Source organism: Bombina bombina, chromosome 1, assembly GCF_027579735.1.
Source record: "Bombina bombina isolate aBomBom1 chromosome 1, aBomBom1.pri, whole genome shotgun sequence".
Classification (NCBI taxonomy): domain Eukaryota; kingdom Metazoa; phylum Chordata; class Amphibia; order Anura; family Bombinatoridae; genus Bombina; species Bombina bombina.
In genome coordinates, this window is record NC_069499.1 from 590,584,884 (window position 1) to 590,606,055 (window position 21,172).

At 38.7% G+C, this 21,172-nt stretch overlaps 1 protein-coding gene across 2 annotated transcripts in view; it reads left to right on the forward strand.

Moving 5' to 3' along the window:
• Positions 1-3,732: 3,732 nt before the first annotated feature.
• The window catches only part of USP40 (ubiquitin specific peptidase 40), a 133,165-nt gene continuing 115,725 nt past the window's right edge, over positions 3,733-21,172 (forward strand). Inside the window, exons 1-12 of one of the 2 annotated variants that reach the window (XM_053698878.1) lie at positions 3,733-3,788; positions 4,422-4,651; positions 4,886-4,953; positions 5,069-5,182; positions 6,008-6,172; positions 7,348-7,494; positions 7,792-7,935; positions 8,384-8,512; positions 19,938-20,024; positions 20,225-20,335; positions 20,437-20,716; positions 20,838-20,919. In XM_053698878.1, coding sequence (XP_053554853.1) covers positions 4,450-4,651; positions 4,886-4,953; positions 5,069-5,182; positions 6,008-6,172; positions 7,348-7,494; positions 7,792-7,935; positions 8,384-8,512; positions 19,938-20,024; positions 20,225-20,335; positions 20,437-20,716; positions 20,838-20,919 — 1,529 coding nt within the window. In that variant the 5' untranslated portion in view covers positions 3,733-3,788; positions 4,422-4,449. Of the gene's footprint in view, positions 3,819-4,421; positions 4,652-4,885; positions 4,954-5,068; positions 5,183-6,007; positions 6,173-7,347; positions 7,495-7,791; positions 7,936-8,383; positions 8,513-19,937; positions 20,025-20,224; positions 20,336-20,436; positions 20,717-20,837; positions 20,920-21,172 lie in introns of both variants that reach the window. The other variant, XM_053698879.1, reaches the window with a different exon arrangement.

Below are 21,172 nucleotides of genomic sequence, written 5' to 3' on the forward strand. Positions count from 1 at the left end.
GGGGCTTCTTTTGTGCTTCCGACCTGGACTGTAATTTCAACAGATGCAAGTCTCACGGGTTGGGGAGCTGTGTGGGGATCTCTGACGGCACAAGGAGTTTGGGAATCTCAGGAGGTGAGATTACCCATCAATATTTTGGAACTCCGTGCAATTTTCAGAGCTCTTCAGTCTTGGCCTCTTCTGAAGAGAGAATCGTTCATTTGTTTTCAGACAGACAATGTCACAACTGTGGCATACATCAATCATCAAGGAGGGACTCACAGTCCTCTGGCTATGAAAGAAGTATTTCAAATTCTGGTTTGGGCGGAATCCAGCTCCTGTCTAATCTCTGCGGTTCATATCCCAGGTATAGACAATTGGGAAGCGGATTATCTCAGTCGCCAAACGTTGCATCCGGGCGAATGGTCTCTTCACCCAGAGGTATTTCTTCAGATTGTTCAAATGTGGGAACTTCCAGAAATAGATCTGATGGCGTCTCATCTAAACAAGAAACTTCCCAGGTATCTGTCCAGATCCCGGGATCCTCAGGCGGAGGCAGTGGATGCATTATCACTTCCTTGGAAGTATCATCCTGCCTATATCTTTCCGCCTCTAGTTCTTCTTCCAAGAGTAATCTCCAAGATTCTGAAGGAATGCTTGTTTGTTCTGCTGGTAGCTCCGGCATGGCCTCACAGGTTTTGGTATGCGGATCTGGTCCGGGTGGCCTCTTGCCAACTGTGGACTCTTCCGTTAAGACCAGACCTTCTGTCGCAAGGTCCTTTTTTCCATCAGGATCTGAAATCCTTAAATTTAAAGGTATGGAGATTGAACGCTTGATTCTTGGTCAAAGAGGTTTCTCTGACTCTGTGATTAATACTATGTTACAGGCGCGTAAATCTGTATCTAGAGAGATATATTATAGAGTCTGGAAGACTTATATTTCTTGGTGTCTTTCTCATCATTTTTCTTGGCATTCTTTTAGAATACCGAGAATTTTACAGTTTCTTCAGGATGGTTTAGATAAGGGTTTGTCCGCAAGTTCCTTGAAAGGTCAAATCTCTGCTCTTTCTGTTCTTTTTCACAGAAAGATTGCTATTCTTCCTGATATTCATTGTTTTGTACAAGCTTTGGTTCGTATAAAACCTGTCATTAAGTCAATTTCTCCTCCTTGGAGTTTGAATTTGGTTCTAGGGGCTCTTCAAGCTCCTCCGTTTGAACCTATGCATTCATTGGACATTAAATTACTTTCTTGGAAAGTTTTGTTCCTTTTGGCAATCTCTTCTGCCAGAAGAGTTTCTGAATTATCTGCTCTTTCTTGTGAGTCTCCTTTTCTGATTTTTCATCAGGATAAGGCGGTGTTGCGAACTTCTTTTGATTTTTTACCTAAAGTTGTGAATTCCAACAACATTAGTAGAGAAATTGTGGTTCCTTCATTATGTCCTAATCCTAAGAATTCTAAGGAGAAATCGTTGCATTCTTTGGATGTTGTTAGAGCTTTGAAATATTATGTTGTAGCTACTAAGTCTTTCCGTAAGACTTCTAGTCTATTTGTTATCTTTTCCGGTTCTAGAAAAGGCCAGAAAGCTTCTGCCATTTCTTTGGCATCTTGGTTGAAATCTTTAATTCATCTTGCCTATGTTGAGTCGGGTAAAACTCCGCCTCAAAGGATTACAGCTCATTCTACTAGGTCAGTTTCTACTTCCTGGGCGTTTAGGAATGAAGCTTCGATTGATCAGATTTGCAAAGCAGCAACTTGGTCCTCTTTGCATACTTTTACTAAATTCTACCATTTTGATGTATTTTCTTCTTCTGAAGCAGTTTTTGGTAGAAAAGTACTTCAGGCAGCGGTTTCAGTTTGAATCTTCTGCTTATGTTTTTCATTAAACTTTATTTTGGGTGTGGATTATTTTCAGCAGGAATTGGCTGTCTTTATTTTATCCCTCCCTCTCTAGTGACTCTTGTGTGGAAAGATCCACATCTTGGGTAATCATTATCCCATACGTCACTAGCTCATGGACTCTTGCTAATTACATGAAAGAAAACATAATTTATGTAAGAACTTACCTGATAAATTCATTTCTTTCATATTAGCAAGAGTCCATGAGGCCCGCCCTTTTTTTGGTGGTGGTCATGATTTTTGTATAAAGCACAATTATTCCAATTCCTTATTTTATATGCTTTTGCACTTTTTTATCACCCCACTTCTTGGCTATTCGTTAAACTGAATTGTGGGTGTGGTGAGGGGTGTATTTATAGGCATTTTGAGGTTTGGGAAACTTTGCCCCTCCTGGTAGGAATGTATATCCCATACGTCACTAGCTCATGGACTCTTGCTAATATGAAAGAAATGAATTTATCAGGTAAGTTCTTACATAAATTATGTTATCTAACCCCTGGTGATAATACTAGCATGCCTTCAGTTTTATACAATGAGCAGTGCTAATACCAGGGTAACGAACAGTGTAATGAACAGTGGCAGCCGCAGACTGCCAGCTAATGTGCTTGCCAACCCCAGGACCCCATACAATGAATTACAGATACCCATATATGATGTAGTGTGTTTGTCTATCTGTATCCATAACTGTGTGTGTGTATCTGTATGTATAAGTTTATGCTATGTAGTGTGTGTGTGTCTGCATGTATAAATGTAAGCTATGTAGTGTGTGTATGTGTATCTGCATGTATAAGTGCATGCTATGTAGTGTGTGTGTGTCTGCATGTATAAGTGTATACTATGTAGTGTCTGTGTATCTGCATGTATAAGTGTATGCTGCATGTATAAGTGTATGCTATGTAGTGTGTGTGTGTCTGCATGTATAAGTGTATACTATGTAGTGTCTGTGTATCTGCATGTATAAGTGTATGCAGCTGCATGTATAAGTGTATGCTATGTAGTGTGTGTGTATCTGCATGTGTAAGTGTATGCTATGTAGTGTGTGTGCATCTGCATGTGTAAGTGTATGCTATGTAGTGTGTGTGTATCTGCATGTGTAAGTGTATGCTCCTATGTAGTGTGTATCTGCATGTATAAGTGTATGCTATGTAGTGTGTGTATCTGCATGTGTAAGTGTATGCTATGTAGCGTGCTACTGTGCATTTTTGCTGACTTTAAAGGCCAGAATCTAGAATATTAATGGGGAATGCAGAGAGTAGTTTTAAAGAATGTATTAATAAATGTGCAATTAAGATAAAAATATTTAGCAATGTCTTTGCAAAGGCTAATTAAATACAGCGCTCACATAGCCATACCAGTGGTTTGAGCTTGTGTTTGATTTGCTGCCTAAGTGTATTAAAATATATGACTTTATTTAGAATTTTATTTTTATTACTTTGGTCTTATGATTTTTTAAGCCCCGCCCAACATTTCAATTCTTTTGGAGGGGGGTTCTCTTTTGAATTTTGAAATGTTGGGAGGTATGAATTATTTATTGTCTCTATAACTTTAAAAAGCCTTGCAAATTGCAATATTATACAGATATGCATAATACTTTCGACTTACCTAAATAAAATCACACAACCACCTCCACCCTATTTATGGATTTTATCCTAAATAAATAAAGTATGATTTTGTCCCAAAAAAATCCGTAATAAAGCTATTTAATATTGAACAGAAATCAGCGTTCTTTGCAATACGCAATCCCCTGATACGACATCCCCGTTGCATGCTAGGTAGTGTAGTCCCTTTGATATAATTGACGCTTATTTCATGCTCAGAAATGACTACATTTCCCAGGGTCTGTTACGATACACAAAGCAAAACAAACATGGCGACACCCAGATAGCAATGATCGGCTGTCAGCCCTTTATAGGTAAAACTTGTTGGTCAGTCTAAACTGCAGGTACGATACACTGCAAAAGTATTATCCAATTGCTCGTAACATATGGCATTATCAAACCAACCCATCTTGCTACCGCTAAAAACAAAATTGTATTTTGGGGCAATACATACACTTGGGACCATTCCAGCTGAAATCAGCGAGACCTTATAAAAAGCATAGTATGCTATTAAATGCATTTCATGTGTACAGGAAAAAATAAAAACTGTAATTACCAGACGCCCCTTTATAGAATTGTGGAACTTACAGTTCGTTAGAGTGTAATTAAAAATATCAGTGGGGCAATAATTCCTTTACCTTACCCAACATTTATCGACTGTGTCATTTAGATTCCAGACAAAATAGAGTAAAATCATCACATATCTGCCTATTTCTGACAAATAACAATAGCAATTAGTTTTAAATGGGATTGTTTTATTTCTCTCATGGCCTTATGTATATCATTATCAAGAGTTGAGTGTATATACACAGCAGTAACACACAAGTAAAACAAGTGACAGAGTAATGTATTTTTTGCTTCATAGTTATTAAGCTTTTTTTTTTTTTCTTGTGAATTCATATTTCTTTTTAAGTCTTAGTCTTTTGTTAATGACTTGATGTTTAAAGCTTCCAGATTCCAGATATATGACTCAATATGTTTGGGGACCTGTTTGAGGAAGAGGACTTTGCATTCCTCTCAATCAGTTCAAACGCAAATTACAAAAAATCAAGGCCCAAAGATCTTCAGACACCTGACCCAAGGGGAAGCAGCAAGCTGAGTGGGCTTAGGAACCAGGGAAGTACCTGCTACTTGAACTCTCTTCTGCAAACTCTTCTTTACACACCAGAGTTTAGAGGTCTGTGCTCAAAAATGTTTATTGATTATATATATTTTACTTGTTCATGAAATCTGCAATTTTGAAATAATGTCTATGCTTGTTATAGCTCTTTGATAACTATTTAGCTATTTAAATTACTAGGGAATGTATATGTTAACTGGTAACAGACAAGAGTAGTTTAATAAGTAGCATTTCTATAATATAACATCACCACACTCCTCCTTATAATGTTATATGTTCCCTGTGCTGCAGAAGCACTGTTTGCTTTAGGTTCAGAAGAACTTGGCTCATTGGAAAATAAAGATGTCCATGATTCAAAGGTATTGGTTCCGTTCCTTGCACTTACATTTTACCATTAATCTTTATTTAAAATGTCCCTAAAATTTCTCTTTTATACCAAAAGCATCTAATTATCTTCTTTTGCACTGTTTCCAGGTCCGCATCATCCCCCTCCAGTTGCAGCGGCTTTTTGCTCAGCTTTTGCTTCTGGACCAACAAGCAGCATCCACCACTGACCTCACCAGTAGCTTTGGATGGAACAGCAGTGAGGTTAGTTGCATGATCATATTTATATGAGATTTTTTGCAGTTCAGACCTACATTTCAACCACATGCACACAACATACTGTTAACAAACCAATAGCTCTAAATGTTCAGTATTGTGGCTGGTAAAAACAGATATTATACCATTTCCATTTTATTAAAAAATAATCTGTATTTATCCACTAATTTACAATAACATAATATATGAAGTGTATAAATGTACTGGATCAGTATGCGTGTCAGAAAAAAATGTAGTTCTTTTATCAATAGTATTTTAGTCAGGGGTTCTCGCTTTTAAAGTTGCAGGCTGATTTACGATTTACAGGGAATGAAAGGAGATATTCATAGAGAATACACTTTTGAGGCTATGTTTGATGCCTCATTGGAAATTAAAACAGATAAAATGGTGTTATTTATAGGCTAACCATATTGCTGTTTAAAAAGGGACACATATGAAAAATACAGGGTTCTCATAATGGAACATTATTCCAAATCATTTTTTTAAACAGCCCTGACATATATATTTTTCATATGTGTCCCTTTTTAAAGCGGCATTATGGTCAGCCTAGTTATTTACTATACGTATGATGACTTCTCTCTTTGGATGGTGCATCATGTAAATTGTGACTTATAAATTGCAATAAATTATACATTGCTTTCCTATCTGCAAAGCAGCTTACACTATTTTCTTATCTCATCTTTTTTTTCTCTCTACACTTTATTCATCTTTAGTATCTCTGTTTATATTTCTTGCTTTTACATTATCACTCGAATTTGCTTCTTTATATTCACTCTATAATTCTCCTTCAGTATGTATTTCTGTTCCTCATAGGAGACAGGTCAGCATGATGTGCAAGAGTTAAACCGGATTTTGTTCAGTGCCTTAGAAAGCTCACTGGAAGGAACCTCTGGTCATGATCTGATTCAGCGCCTGTATCATGGTACACTCTTGAATTGCATCAAGTGTCTGGAATGTGGTCACACCAGTGAACGGCAGGTGGGTTCATTTTTTTTGTCCTTTATGTTGTTGTCTTGGGGTGTCATCTCATTAGTTCTCTAAATACCACTCTTCTACTGACGTCTTGTGTGTTAAATCCTTTGACTGACTGACTGACAAAAGTGTTGTGCCACCTTGCTGACATGTACTTGTGGTATCACATTTCTGAATTTAACTGGAAATTACTTGTCTTGTGTGTGACCTCTATGACTATCTTTTTCCATTTTTTTGTGTGCATGTGTCCCTCTTGCTCCTATCTGCTGGTTATACTCTTGATCTTGCTGTCAATCTTACTCTATCTGGATTTTTCTCTCAGCTTCTATCGGTCTTTCTATTGCGGTATCTAAGTTTGTATTTGCAGGTGGTAGCCTTTCTTGCTTTCTTACCATGGTGTCTTATTTTGCATTGTTCTGTTAGGTTTTCTATATAAACAAATATTTTTTTTTCAAGGTTACATAATTCACTATCATGTAGAAAATAGAGTAACTAGTCTTTGGACATAAAAAAAACAAAAATGGAACTGTTTCTAAAGTATCAGTCTAACTTATTCCAATTTATTATTCAATATATTTTTCCATGTTCCAATGTTTTTCTCTTAATTTCCCAGATTCCAAATTACTGCAAAGCTTATCTTGTTTTGTTTTGAATGCTTTTTAGAGCACTTAAAGGGACACTGTACCGAAATTTTTTCTTTTGTGATTCAGATCGAGCATGCAATTTTAAGCAATTTTCTAATGTACTCCTATTATCAAATTTTCTTCATTCTCTTGGTATGTTTATTTGAAAAGCAAGAATTTTAAGTTTAGATGCCGGCCCATTTTTGGTGAACAAACTGGGTTTTCCTTGCTGATTGGACAGCACCAATAAACAAATACTGTCCATGGTTCTGAACCACAAATTTGCTGGCTCCTTAGCTTAGATGCCTTCTTTTTCAAATAAAGATATCAAGAGAACGAAGAAAATTTGATAACAGAAGTAAATTAGAAAGTTGCTTAAAATTGCATGCTCTATCCAAATCATGAAAGAAAAAATTTGGGTTCAGTATCCCTTTAATTTGTTGTTGTTTTTTTAAGTGGATAAAAATAAGTTAATGTTTGTTACTGCTGTACAATTTTGCTGTGTTACTGTTTTCCACCTTATAGGGATTTTGTGTAATTCTATTGTTTGCTGTGTAGGAAGATTTCTTGGATGTGACTGTGGCTGTAAAGGGTATGAGCAGTCTGGAGGAATCTCTGTGTAGTATGTACCTGGAAGAGGAACGCTTTGAAGGAGATAATCTTTATCGATGTGGGGCCTGTGATCAGCTTGTTCCAGCAGTCAAGGTATCAGCTTGTGTCAGCAGTCAAGGTATCTCCTGATAATCTACAGCAGGGATGAGGAACCTTAGCACTCCTGATGTTTCAGAACTACATTACCTGGAGGGCCAAGGTTCCCCATCCCTGATCTACAGGATACCACATTAGGGCTTTGCAGTGATGTATAATTGAAACCATTGGAAATTAATTTATATTTTAGCTCTTTTCTGGCCAGTCATATTTATGAATGTATATTTCAGAAATGTAAGTGTTTACAGTGCTAAGAGACTGTTTTTTATACTCCTGTCTATCTGTCTCCTGCAGTCTGCCAAGCTCAAAAAGCTGCCTCCCTTCCTCACAGTGTCACTGTTGCGGTTTAATTTTGACTTCACAAAGTGTGAGCGCTACAAGGAAACCTCTAGATACACTTTTCCTACCCTACTCAACCTTCTGCCTTTTTGTGAGCAGGTTTGAAATGTTTCAACTTTTCAGTTTATCTCAGATCACTCACTCTTATACAGTAAACCACTTGGATACTCGGCCTCCATGCACTTATCGCTGAACTGTCCTTACTCTGCAGTTTCTTTATGTCCATTTTAAGGTTGCAGGATTATACAGTCTTCAGATACCTACATAACAATCACCAACTATTTAGGTCTATAGCTGTTTGATTACTCCTCTCTGTGTAATTCCTATGTGTTTGTATTTAGACATCTGGGCAATGCTTATTGCTCATGCATCTCTCCATAACTTCTTTCTGTATTATTCCCAATAAGCAATGTAGGCTGCACAGTATTTGCTTCTTCTGATGTATCGCTGGAAAGTATGTGCCTATTTTCCCCCTTCTCTTACAGTTTTGCTCTTTTGTTACAGTTTGTCTTCATACCTCTGAACTTTTGTCATTTGTTTCTCCCAGCATCATTTGGAGGACTCTGCATACAGCTATGAGCTATTTTCTGTCATCATACACAAGGGGGGCTGCTATGGAGGCCATTATCATGTCTATATTCGGGATGTGGATCAGTTGGGCCACTGGGACTGCCAGGTGAGAGTTTATCCAGGTCAGAAGATAGGGTATCATGTCAGTGTCTGGTGATAAGGGCAAGGCTTTTCCCTATAAAATCATTGTCTAAGGATGAAGGCAGGATTTCTGCTTCTATGATATGTTTTCAGAGCAGAATGTCACTCCCTATAATGTCACTATCCAGGATGGATGAAAATATATTGCAAAATTGTTTAATTATGCATAACTAAACATTTTATATAAAAAGCTCAAGGTGTTTATTGTCCCTATGAAAGATACTTTGTTGTGCAATATAAACTTTGTGGCGCACCTAATTCATTATCTTAATTGTTGTTAAATTACTTAGACATGACAATCAAAGTTTAAAGGGACAGTCTACACCAGAATTTTTATTGTTTTAAATGATAGATAATCCCTTTATTACCCGTTTCCCAGTTTTGCATAACCAACACAGTTATAATAATACACTTTTAACCTCTGTGATTATCTTGTATCTAAGCCTCTGCAAACTGCCCCTTTTTCAGTTCTTTTGACAGACTTGCAGTCTAGCCAATCAGTGCCTGCTCCCAGATAACTTCACGTGCACGAGCACAGTGTTATCTATATGAAATATGTGAACTAACACCCTCTAGTGGTGAAACACTGTTAAAATGCAATCTGAAAGAGGTGGGCTTCAATGTCTAAGAAATTAGCATATGAACCTCCTAGGTTAAGCTTTCAACTAAGAATACCAAGAGAACAAAGCAAAATTGGTGATAAAAGTAAATTGGAAAATTGTTTACAATTACATGCTCTATCTGAATCATGAAAGTTTATTTTGGCCTAGACTGTCCCTTTAAAGTTATTTTTATATGTGCATTGTAAATATCAGCAATAAACACTTAACTGCAAAAGAATTGCATACAAAAAAAATGTTTTGAAAGCATTTTAAAATGACACTTGTTTAGCATAATTTGAACAGTTCTGCTAATCAGTAATAAACCACAACAAGCTTGTGCACTGCTCTAAGTAAATCATACCATAATTTATGCATGTTGGCAGTAACTCAGCATCAATCCATTTGATCTATTCATTACTTTTTACTTGTACTGGGGTATCAGTTATACCATCTGAAAAGATGGAGCTTAGGGGTTTATCCTCTTTAAAGCAGAATAATGTTAGAGAGATTATGGACATACCAATAAGTATGTTTTTTTTAATCTGAGCTTGAAATCAATTGAGGTATTTGCTTCTAAATATCAGTGGTATTTTGAAATAAATATTTTTTTACAGTTAAATAACTAAAACTGCTTCAGAACTATCTCCTTCCTTGCTAACCCGTGTCACTAACTGTCTCTCTCATATCTCATCTTGGATGTCCTCTCACTACCTCAAGATAAACCTCTCCAAAACTGAGCTCCTTATTTTCCCCCCTTCTTCCAAAATCTCCACCCCCATGTCTCTATAACTTTTGACAACTCCATCATTACCCCAACCACACATGCCCCGATATCTTGGGGTCACACTTGACTCTGATCTTTCTTTCACTCCTCACATTCAGTCCTTGGCTAAAGCCTACCGCTTCCACCTTAAAAACATCACTAAAATTAGACATTTCCTTACACAAGACGCAACAAAGATGTTAATTCACACTCTTATCCTTTCCCGCCTCGACTACTGCAACTCTATCCTCTCTGGTCTCCCTAGCTCCTTTACAATCCATAATGAATGCCTCTGCCAGGCTCATCTTCCTTGCACATCGCTCTTCATCTGCCGCACCTCTCCGCCAATCCCTTTACTGGCTTCCTCTTGCCTCCAGGATTAAACACAAAATTCTCACTCTGACACACAAAGCCCTCAACTGCATCACAGACCTTGTCTCCAGATACTCTCCCTCACGTCCCCTTTGCTCCGCTCATGATCTCCTACTCTCCTACGCTCCTCTTCTTTTGTTACCTCCTCACATTCCCGTCTACAAGATTTCTCAAGACTGGCTCCCATCTTATGGAACTCTCTGCCTCGCTCTACAAGAATCTCCCATAGTTTTAAAAGCTTCAAGTGCTCCCTGAAGACTCTACTATTCAGGGACACACCTACACTAACCTTCCTATCTCCACTGCTATCCCCTAAAACCCCATAGCATGTAAGCCTATGAGCCCAGCTCTTTGTAGTTCACCTTCTTAAGAGCCGACTACAACAGTGCAACTCTCGGCATGACCCTCTCTTCCCATTTGATCCCTGTAATCGTTTTTTATATACCACCCATGTTCATAGTGCTGTGGAACCTGTTGGCGCTCTACAAAAACCTGATAATAATAATAATAATAAACTGTCACAACTAAGTGCTTACTATTTAGTAAGGCACTGAAAGGTTCATTCATATTTTGCAAATAATTTATTTGGACCAAATTATATTTATTGGGATGAGATGTATATACCATACAAACTATTGTATACCCAATCAGCACATCTAGACAAGAATGAAAATTAGATTAATAATATCTCACAGTTTTTGTTTCCATACTGTGTCTGACCATAGAATCCCCTTATGGGGTAGGTGCAGCAAAACAGAAAACACTGCTGGACAGCTGTTTCGAATTTATTAACTCTCAGCAGAATATAGGTTTGTTTTGCTGCTTAGTGAAGCTTATTTCCAGGCGAAAAGTAATATTCATTTGTTATTTAAAGTTCAAGTAAATCCTAGCGTTTTACAAACGCTAGGATTGACTATTGAAACAAATAAAGGGGGCTTTCATTCATTAAATATAAGATACTTCATGTAGAAAGCTCCTTTGTTTGTTTCAATCGGTCACGGTTCTTATCTGCTACAGCAGCCCACGGCTAAAAAATTTTTTTGCTAAGAGGTGACGTTTGGGAGCCGAATTTACCGCACGGTTATTGGCTAAGAGGTGAAAATGTCACTTCTTAGCAAAAATATTTTTTAGCCGTTGGCTGCTGTAGCAGCTAAGAACGGCAACTGATTGAAACGAATAAAGGAGCTTTCTACATGAAGTATCTTATACTTCACGAATGAAAGTCCCCTTTATTTGTTTCAATAGTCAATCCTAGAGTTTGTAAAACGCTAGGATTTACTTTCACTTTGTCATTTAATGTGCTGATTGGATATACAATATATGATTCTTTTATGTAATGGATGATTTTACCATTTTATCTCCTACATAACTTAAATTAATATTGCTTTTCGCCTGCAAATAAGCTTCACTAAGCAGCAAAACAAACCTTTCTTCTGTTAATGAGAGTTAATAAACTTGAAACAGCTGTCCATAAATGTTTTCTGTTTAGCTGCACTTACCCCATAAGGGATTCTGTGGTCAGACACAGTATGGAAGCAAAAACTTAAGATATTGTATATCTAATTTGCATATCTTACCCAGAGTTTTCGGGTGAATTAGTAACAATGGATAAAGACTACTTCTATGGGAAGTCAAGCGGGATACTTGTCTAGATGTGCTGATTGGATATAAAATAATGTATTCTCCATAACTTAAAGGGACGTAAAATAAGTTGGGATAGAGACAAAATATAATAATATATACTTTAATTACTTTACCTGCAAATTTATACTGCAGTGCCTCACCATTAACCCTTTCTTTTTAGCTTCCGAATTGTAAAGCTCTAACTCCCCCCACACATTTCCTTCTATGGCTGGATCTATATCTATTGTTGCTTTGGTAAAATTCAAAATTGTGCAGTGGTTATCTGATGGAGCATGCATAGAAGCTGTGAAGCTGTGAAACACAATGCCTGTGCCTAAACACTTTTAAGGGGGGGGAGTAGAATCTTCCAAACACAATGGCTATTTAAGTATTTTTGCTTATTTTTGAAAATTATTTTAAAATACTTGCCAGCAATATTGAACAATTTTTTTATGCAAACTATTTTTTTACTAAATTAGCCCTTTTTGGATATGTACAGATCTCAACATCTTTTATGGCACTTTAAAGGGACAGTCTAGTAAAAATTAAACTTTCATGATTTAGATAGGGCATGCCATTTTAAACAACTTTCAAATGTACTTTTCTCATTAAAGGGACAATGAACTCATTTTTTTCATTTGTGATTCAGATAGAGCATGCAATTTTAAGCAACTTTCTAATTTATTCCTATTATCAAATTTTCTTAATTATCTTGGTATCTTTATTTGAAAAGCAAGAATGTACGTTTAGATTGCGGCCCATTTTTTGTGAACAACCTGGGTTGTCCTTGCTGATTGGACAGCACCAATAAATAAGTGCTGTCCAGTGTTCTGAATCAAAAATTGGCTGGCTCCTTACCTTAGATGCCTTCTTTTTCAAATAAAAATAGCAAGAGGACGAAGAAAAATTTATAATAGGAGTAAATTAGAAAGTTGTTTAAAATGACATGCTCTATCTGAATCACAAAAGAAAAAAATTGGGTTCAGTGTCCCTTTAAGTTTGCTTTGTTCTCTTGGTATTATTTTTTGAATGCTAAACCTAGGTAGGCTTATATGCTAATATCTAAGTCCTTGAAGGCTGCCTCTTATCTCAGTGCATTTTGACAGTTTTTCACAGCTAGACAGCACTAGTTCATCTATGTCATATAGACAACATTGTGCTCACTCCGTGGAGTTATTTATGAGTCAGCACTGATTGGCTAAAATGCAAATCTGTAAAAAGAACATAGATAAGGGGCAGTCTGTAGAGGCTTAGATACAAGGTAATCAGAGGAAAAAAGTGTATTGATATAACAGTGTTGGTTATGCAAAACTGGGGAATGGGCAATAAAGAGATTATCTATCTTTCTCTTGTAAGGTGTATCCAGTCCACGGATTCATCCATTACTTGTGGGATATTCTCCTTCCCAACAGGAAGCTGCAAGAGTACACCCACAGCAGAGCTGTCTATATAGCTCCTCCCCTAACTGCCACTCCCAGTCATTCTCTTTCAGCTCTCGACAAGAAAGGAAGTATCAAGAGATATGTGGTGAATTAGTGTAGTTTATCTTCAATCAAAAGTTTGTTATTTTTAAACATTACCGGCATTGTACTGTTTTTACCTCAGGCAGAAATTAGAAGAAGAGTTCTGCTTGAGGTTTTTGATGATCTTAGCAGGTTGTAACTAAGGTCCACTGCTGTTCTCACACATAACTGAAGAGTATGGGAAAACTTCAGCTGGGGGAATGGCCGGCAGGATTACCTGCTCTGAGGTATGTTCAGTATATTTTTTGCTAGAGAGATGATAAGGTCTAGAAAATGCTGACAGTGCCTGATATATTTAAGGTAAGCCTGATTACAGTGATTTAACAAACGACTGGGATCATGCTTGCACTAAAGGGTAATATTTATGTTTATTGCTCTTATTACTTAGTATGTAAAACGTTTGCATGAGATATAAAAAACGTTTTTTACTGAAGGTGATAAACCTTTATTTGGGGCCTAGTTTTCCACATGGCTGATTAGATTTCTCCTAGGAGTAGTTATTTAAGGCCCTTTCACTTTGAGTGCATGGTGGGAGGGGCCTATTTTCGCGCTCTAATTGCGCAGTAGTTTTTGCAGTCTGAGACATCCAGCTTCCCTGAAGGAGTCCCCTGACATATAGGACCTCTGTAAATGGTTTTTGTTGCTACAAAAGTCGTTTTAAGGGCAGGTAGGAGCCACAGTAGAGCTGTGGCAGTTTGCTTGTGACTGTTTATAACGGTTTTACCGTTTTTCTGATTAGTTTTTGAGCCTGAGGGGTTAATCAACTATTTGCAAGTGGGTGCAATGCTATTTTAGTCTATTTTACACACTGTGAAAATTTCGTAGAGTTTACTGCTTTTTTTCACTGTTTTGCAGTTTATGTGATTGTTTTTTCCCTTAAAGGCACAGTACCGTTTTTTATATTCTGCTTTTTCACATTTATTAAAGTGTTTTTCAAGCTTGCTGGTCTCATTACTAGTCTGTTAAACATGTCTGACATAGAGGAAACTCCTTGTTCATTATGTTTAGAAGCCATTGTGGAACCCCCTCTTAGAATGTGTACCAAATGCACTCTTACTATAATCTTAATAAATTATAAAGCCCATATTCTGGCTTTAAAAGATTTATCACCAGAGGAAATTGACAAATGCCGACTAACTCTCCCCACGTGTCATAACTCCCGCTCAAGGGACGCCAAGTACATCTAGCGCGCCCATTGCGTATACCTTACAAGACATGGCGGCAGTTATGAATCATACCCTTACAGAGGTATTGTCCAAACTGCCAGGGTTACAAGGAAAGCGAGACAGCTCTGGGGCTAGAACAAATACAGAGCTCTCTGACGCTTTAGTAGCTATGTCTGATATACCCTCACAATGTGCAGAAGCCGAAGCAGGAGAGCTTCTATCTGTGGGTGATTTTTCTGATTCAGGGAAGACACTTCAACCTGATTCTGATATGTCTACATGTAAATTTAAACTTGAACACCTCCGCGTGTTGCTCAGGGAGGTTTTAGCAACTCTGGATGGCTGTGACGCCATTGTAGTCCCAGAGAAATTGTGTAAATTGGATAAATACTATGCAGTGCCTGTTTACACTGATGTTTTTCCAATCCCTAAGAGGTTTTCAGAAATTATTACTAAGGAATGGGATAGACCAGGTGTACCGTTCTCTCTCCCTCCTGTTTTTAAAAAGATGTTTCCTATAGATGCCGCTACACGGGACTTGTGGCAAACGTTCCCTAAGTTGGAGGGAGCAGTCTCTACCCTAGCGAAGCGTACAACTATCCCGGTCGAGGACAGTTGTGCTTTTCTAGATCCAATGGACAAATAATTAGAGGGTTACCTTAAGAAAATTTTTATTCAACAAGGTTTTATTCTCCAGCCCCTTGCATGCATTGCCCCAGTCACTGCTGCTGCGGCCTTCTGGTTTCTCTAGAAGAGGCTCTACAGGTAGAAACCCTGTTGGATGATATCCTTGACAAGCTTAAAGCTCTTAAGCTAGCCAATTAATTTGTTTCTGACGCCGTTGTTCATTTAACCAAGCTAACTGCTAAAAATTCAGGTTTTGCTATTCAGGCGCATAGGGCGCTATGGCTGAAATCCTGGTCAGCTGACGTTACTTCAAAGTCTAAGCTTCTCAACATTCCCTTCAAGGGGCAGACCCTATTCGGGCCTGGTCTGAAGGAGATCATTTCTGATATTACTGGAGGAAAAGGTCACGCCCTTCCTCAGGATAGGTCCAACAAATTAAGGACCAAACAGACTAATTTTCGTTCCTTTAGAAACTTCAAGAGTGGCGCAGCTTCAACTTCCTCTAATACAAAACAAGAGGGAAATTTTGCCCAGTCCAAGCTGGTCTGGAGACCTAACCAGGCTTGGAACAAGGGAAAGCAGGCCAAAAAACCTGCTGCTGCCTCTAAGACAGCATGAAGGATCAGCCCCCGATCCGGAAACGGATCTAGTAGGGGGGGCAGATTTTCTCTCTTCGCCCAGGATTGTCAAGAGATGTCCAGGATCCCTGGGCATTGGAAATTGTGTCCCAGGGATATCTTCTGGATTTCAAAGCTTCTTCCCCAAAAGTGATATTTCATCTCTCACAATTATCTGCAAACCATATAAAGAGAGAGGCATTCCTACATTGTGTTCAAGACCTCCTAGTTATGGGAGTGATTCACCCAGTTCCAAAGGAGGAACAGGGGCAAGGCTTCTATTCAAATCTGTTTGTAGTTCCCAAGAAAGAGGGAACATTCAGACCAATCTTAGATCTCAAGATCTTAAACAAATTTCTCAGGGTCCCATCCTTCAAGATGGAGACTATTCGGACCATCCTACCTATGATCCAGGAGGTTCAATATATGACTACAGTGGACTTAAAGGATGCTTATCTTCACATTCCGATACACAGAGATCATCATCGGTTTCTCAGGTTCGCCTTCCTAGACAGGCATTACCAGTTTGTGGCTCTTCCCTTTGGGTTAGCCACGGCACCAAGAATCTTTACGAAGGTTCTAGGGTCACTCCTAGCGGTCCTAAGACCGCGGGGTATAGCAGTAGCCCCTTACCTAGACGACATTCTGATACAGGCGTCGAACTTTCAAATCGCCAGGTCCCATACGGACATTGTTCTGGCATTTCTGAGGTCTCATGGGTGGAAGGTGATTGAAGAAAAGAGTTCTCTATCCCCTCTCACAAGAGTTTCCTTCCTAGGAACTCTGATAGATTCTGTAGAAATGAAGATTTACCTGACAGAGACCAGGTTGTCAAAACTTCTAAATTCTTGCAGTGTTCTTTATTCCACTTCTCGCCCTTCAGTGGCTCAGTGTATGGAAGTAATCGGCTTAATGGTAGCGGCAATGGACATAGTGCCGTTTGCCCGCCTACATCTCAGACCGCTGCAACTGTGCATGCTCAGTCAGTGGAATGGGGATTACACAGATTTGTCCCCTCTACTAAATCTGGATCAAGAGACCAGGGATTCTATTCTCTGGTGGCTATCACGGGTCCATCTGTCCAAGGGTATGACCTTCCGCAGGCCAGATTGGATAATAGTAACGACAGATGCCAGCCTTCTGGGCTGGGGTGCAGTCTGGAACTCCCTGAAGGCTCAGGGCTTGTGGACTCAGGAGGAGGCACTCCTTCCGATAAACATTCTGGAACTAAGAGCGATATTCAATGCTCTTCAGGCTTGGCCTCAGCTTGCTGCAGTCAGGTTCATCAGATTTCAGTCAGACAATATCACGACTGTAGCCTACATCAACCATCAAGGGGGAACAAGGAGTTGCCTAGCAATGTTGGAGGTTTCAAAAATAATTCTATGGGCAGAGGTTCACTCTTGCCATCTATCAGTTATCCATATCCCAGGAGTAGAGAACTGGGAGGCGGATTTTCTAAGTCGGCAGACTTTTCATCCGGGGGAGTGGGAACTCCATCCGGAGGTATTTGCACAGTTGATTCAACTTTGGGGCAAACCAGAACTGGATCTCATGGCGTCTCGTCAGAACGCCAAGCTTCCTTGTTACGGATCCAGGTCCAGGGATCCCAAGGCAGCGCTGATAGATGCTCTAGCAGCGCCTTGGTCCTTCAACCTGGCTTATGTGTTTCCACCGTTTCCTCTGCTCCCTCGTCTGATTGCCAAGATCAAGCAGGAGAGAGCTTCAGTGATTTTGATAGCACCTGCGTGGCCACGCAGGACTTGGTATGCAGATCTGGTGGACATGTCATCCCTTCCACCATGGACTCTGCCGCTGAGGCAGGACCTTCTACTTCAGGGTCCTTTCAACCATCCAAATCTAATTTCTCTGCGTCTGACTGCTTGGAGATTGAACACTTGATTTTATCAAAGCGTGGTTTCTCTGAGTCGGTCATTGACACCTTAATTCAGGCTCGAAAGCCGATCACTAGGAAAATCTATCATAAGATATGGTGTAGATATCTTCATTGGTGTGAATCCAAAGGTTACTCATGGAGTAAGGTCAGGATTCCTAGGATATTATCTTTTCTCCAAGAAGGATTGGAGAAGGGATTGTCAGCTAGTTCCTTAAAGGGACAGATTTCTGCTCTGTCTATTCTTTTGCACAAGTGTCTGGCTGATACTCCAGATGTTCAGGCGTTTTGTCAGGCTTTAGTTAGAATCAAGCCTGTGTTTAAACCTGTTGCTCCACCATGGAGTTTAAATTTAGTTCTTAAGGTTCTGCAAGGGGTTCCGTTTGAACCTTTGCATTCCATAGATATTAAACTTTTATCTTGGAAAGTTCTGTTTTTAGTAGCTATCTCCTCCGCTTGAAGAGTTTCGGAGTTATCTGCTTTACAATGTGATTCCCCTTATCTCATTTTCCATGCAGATAAGGTAGTGTTACGTACCAAACCTGGTTTTCTTCCTAAGGTGGTATCTAATAAAAATATCAATCAGGAGATTGTTGTTCCTTCACTATGTCCTAATCCTTCTTCAAAGAAGGAACGTCTATTACACAATCTTGATGTGGTTCGTGCTTTAAAATTTTATTTACAAGCTACGAAGGATTTTCGTCAAAAATCTGCTTTGTTTGTGGTCTACTCTGGACAGAGGAGAGGCCAAAAGGCTTCGGCAACTTCTCTTTCTTTTTGGCTAAGAAATATAATCCGCTTAGCTTATGAGACTGCTGGCCAGCAGCCTCCTGAAAGAATTACAGCTCATTCCACTAGAGCGGTAGCTTCCACATGGGCTTTTAAGAATGAGGCTTCTGTTGAACAGATTTGTAAGGCGGTGACTTGGTCTTCGCTTCATACTTTTTCTAAATTCTACAAATTTGATACTTTTGCTTCTTCGGAGGCTATTTTTGGGAGAAAGGTCTTACAGGCAGTGGTGCCTTCCGTTTAAGCGCCTGCCTTGTCCCTCCCATCATCCGTGTCCTATAGCTTTGGTATTGGTATCCCACAAGTAATGGATGAATCCGTGGACTGGATACACCTTACAAGAGAAAACAAAATTTATGCTTACCTGATAAATGTATTTCTCTTGTGGTGTATCCAGTCCACGGCCCGCCCTGTCATTTTAAGGCAGGTGTTTTTTATTTTTAAACTACAGTCACCACTGCACCCTATAGTTTCTCCTTTCTCTTGCTTTTCTTCTGTCGAATGACTGGGAGTGGCAGTTTGGGGAGGAGCTATATATGACAGCTCTGCTGTGGGTGTCCTCTTGCAGCTTCCTGTTGGGAAGGAGAATATCCCACAAGCAATGGATGAATCCGTGGACTGGATACACCACAAGAGAAATAAATTTATCAGGTAAGCATAAATTTTGTTTTTTAAACAATAAACATTTTCAAGTAGACTGTCCCTTTTTATTTGAATTATATATATATATATATATATATATATATATATATATATATATATATATATATATATATATTTACACAAAATCAGTCCATTTCCCACAGCTGGCAACAACTAGTTAAATAACCCTTATATATATTAGGCTTAAAGATGTTTTCCCATTAAAGCACATTATTGAGCTTATTCTACTCAGACAGTGTCTGTGTATCAGGTTTGTGGACTTACAGGAAATATTATACCTCAAGGTATATATTTGTCATTTTCACATACACCTGAAATATATAGGTTTAAAAGAGAAGACTATTTTGTTTGTCATGTCTCCCTAAGGATATAAATGTTTCAGTTAGTTTAAGAGAAGAAAAAAAAGATAGCATGTCATTTTAACCCCAGTGAGGCTGCAAGTCTGGCAAAAAAATGCCGGTCCCATGTGTAAACTGTAGCTGATCTAATCAAGAGCACGACTGGTGCTGTTACTGAGTGGGCCAGTTTCTTGATAAACTGAACATTACATCTATGTAGAAGTTCATGTCAATTGAGAAATAAAATTGTATGTACATGATATGGTAACTTCTTAATTAACATATATTTAATTTATTTCCTGATGGTTTGTTTTTGTAATCTTGTGAGGGCTCTGAATGAAAGCCTGCTTTTATTTCCAAGACACATTACATACAGCCTTCATTCTTAATAGAATTTGTTTCGTCCTCAATAGGACCAAGAAAAAGAGACCACAGGAGCCGGAGATTCTGAGAGTGACCCTGATGGTCCTGCGGTTACACTTGCTTCTATAATAGCAGAGGTAAAAAGCATAATAATTTGCGCTTAAACACTATGGCTCCAGAAAACAAAGTTCTGTTTGTAACAGTATCACTGCATTATTAAGACTGCAAAGTTTTTTTGAGGCCATTATTGCTTATCAATATTGTTCTTAGACACTAGCAGGACTTTATACATTTCCCCCTGTTATCTGCAAACCTTACTGTTTTTCTTCTCTGTCAGGCTGGGGGCAATTGTATGTTTCCTGTTGATCAACTTGGACAGAAGCTGCTGGAGCATACAGGAGCATCTTGGAACAAGACATATCGAAAACAGCATGGAGCTATTCGTAAGGTACTGTGCAAATGGAAAGAAGGATATGCCCATTATATATAAAGTTGCTTCAGAATATGCAGTGATAAAAGACTATGGTTTGGTTTTGCATCTTCTTCCAGTTTCTGCAGAGTCATGCCTCCATTTTTCAGCTAAGCTCAGATGGTTCTTTGGTAGGATTGACACCAACAGTGCCCAGCATGAAAGCCCCAGAGTGCCCTTCAGACAGTGCCTCAGAGAAGAATCAGCAAGCTCCAGAAAAAAGCCCCAGCCACTGGTTTGACTTTAATGATTCTTCTGTGCAACCAATCAGGGAAAAAGATATTGAGAAACAGTTTCAGGGCAAGGAAAGTGCATACATGTTGTTCTATCGCAAAAGCCAACTTAAAAGACCACATGAAGGTGTGTTAATAGCCCTGGAACCTTGAATGTATCAATAACAGTGACCTTTATATTCTTGTCTTTGAACCAAAAATCTTGTGATACCTGAGTTAGATTCCCTAATCCCTTGCTTTGTTTCCAGCACTTGGAAATTGTCATTTTGGAGTCCCAGAACATTTTATTCATGAGATGAACCAAGCAAATGAGGAGCTTCAGAGAAAGAGGTATCTCAAGCTCCCTCCCTTTCTGTATAAAACTTGTATCCATCACTTTTTAATATACCACAGAAAATAGCTGACAATCCAAATACACTCCAGTGGCTTTCTTTTTAGTATCTTTGATATTCTTGACTATGGGCTATTATTTCAATTTTAGTGTTTTGTTATATTTTGTTTATTTTAAAATGTATTTATTTTTTCAGTTTAATTTCATGTTTCATTATTAGTATAACCCTGTGCAGATGCTCACCAGTCTAGT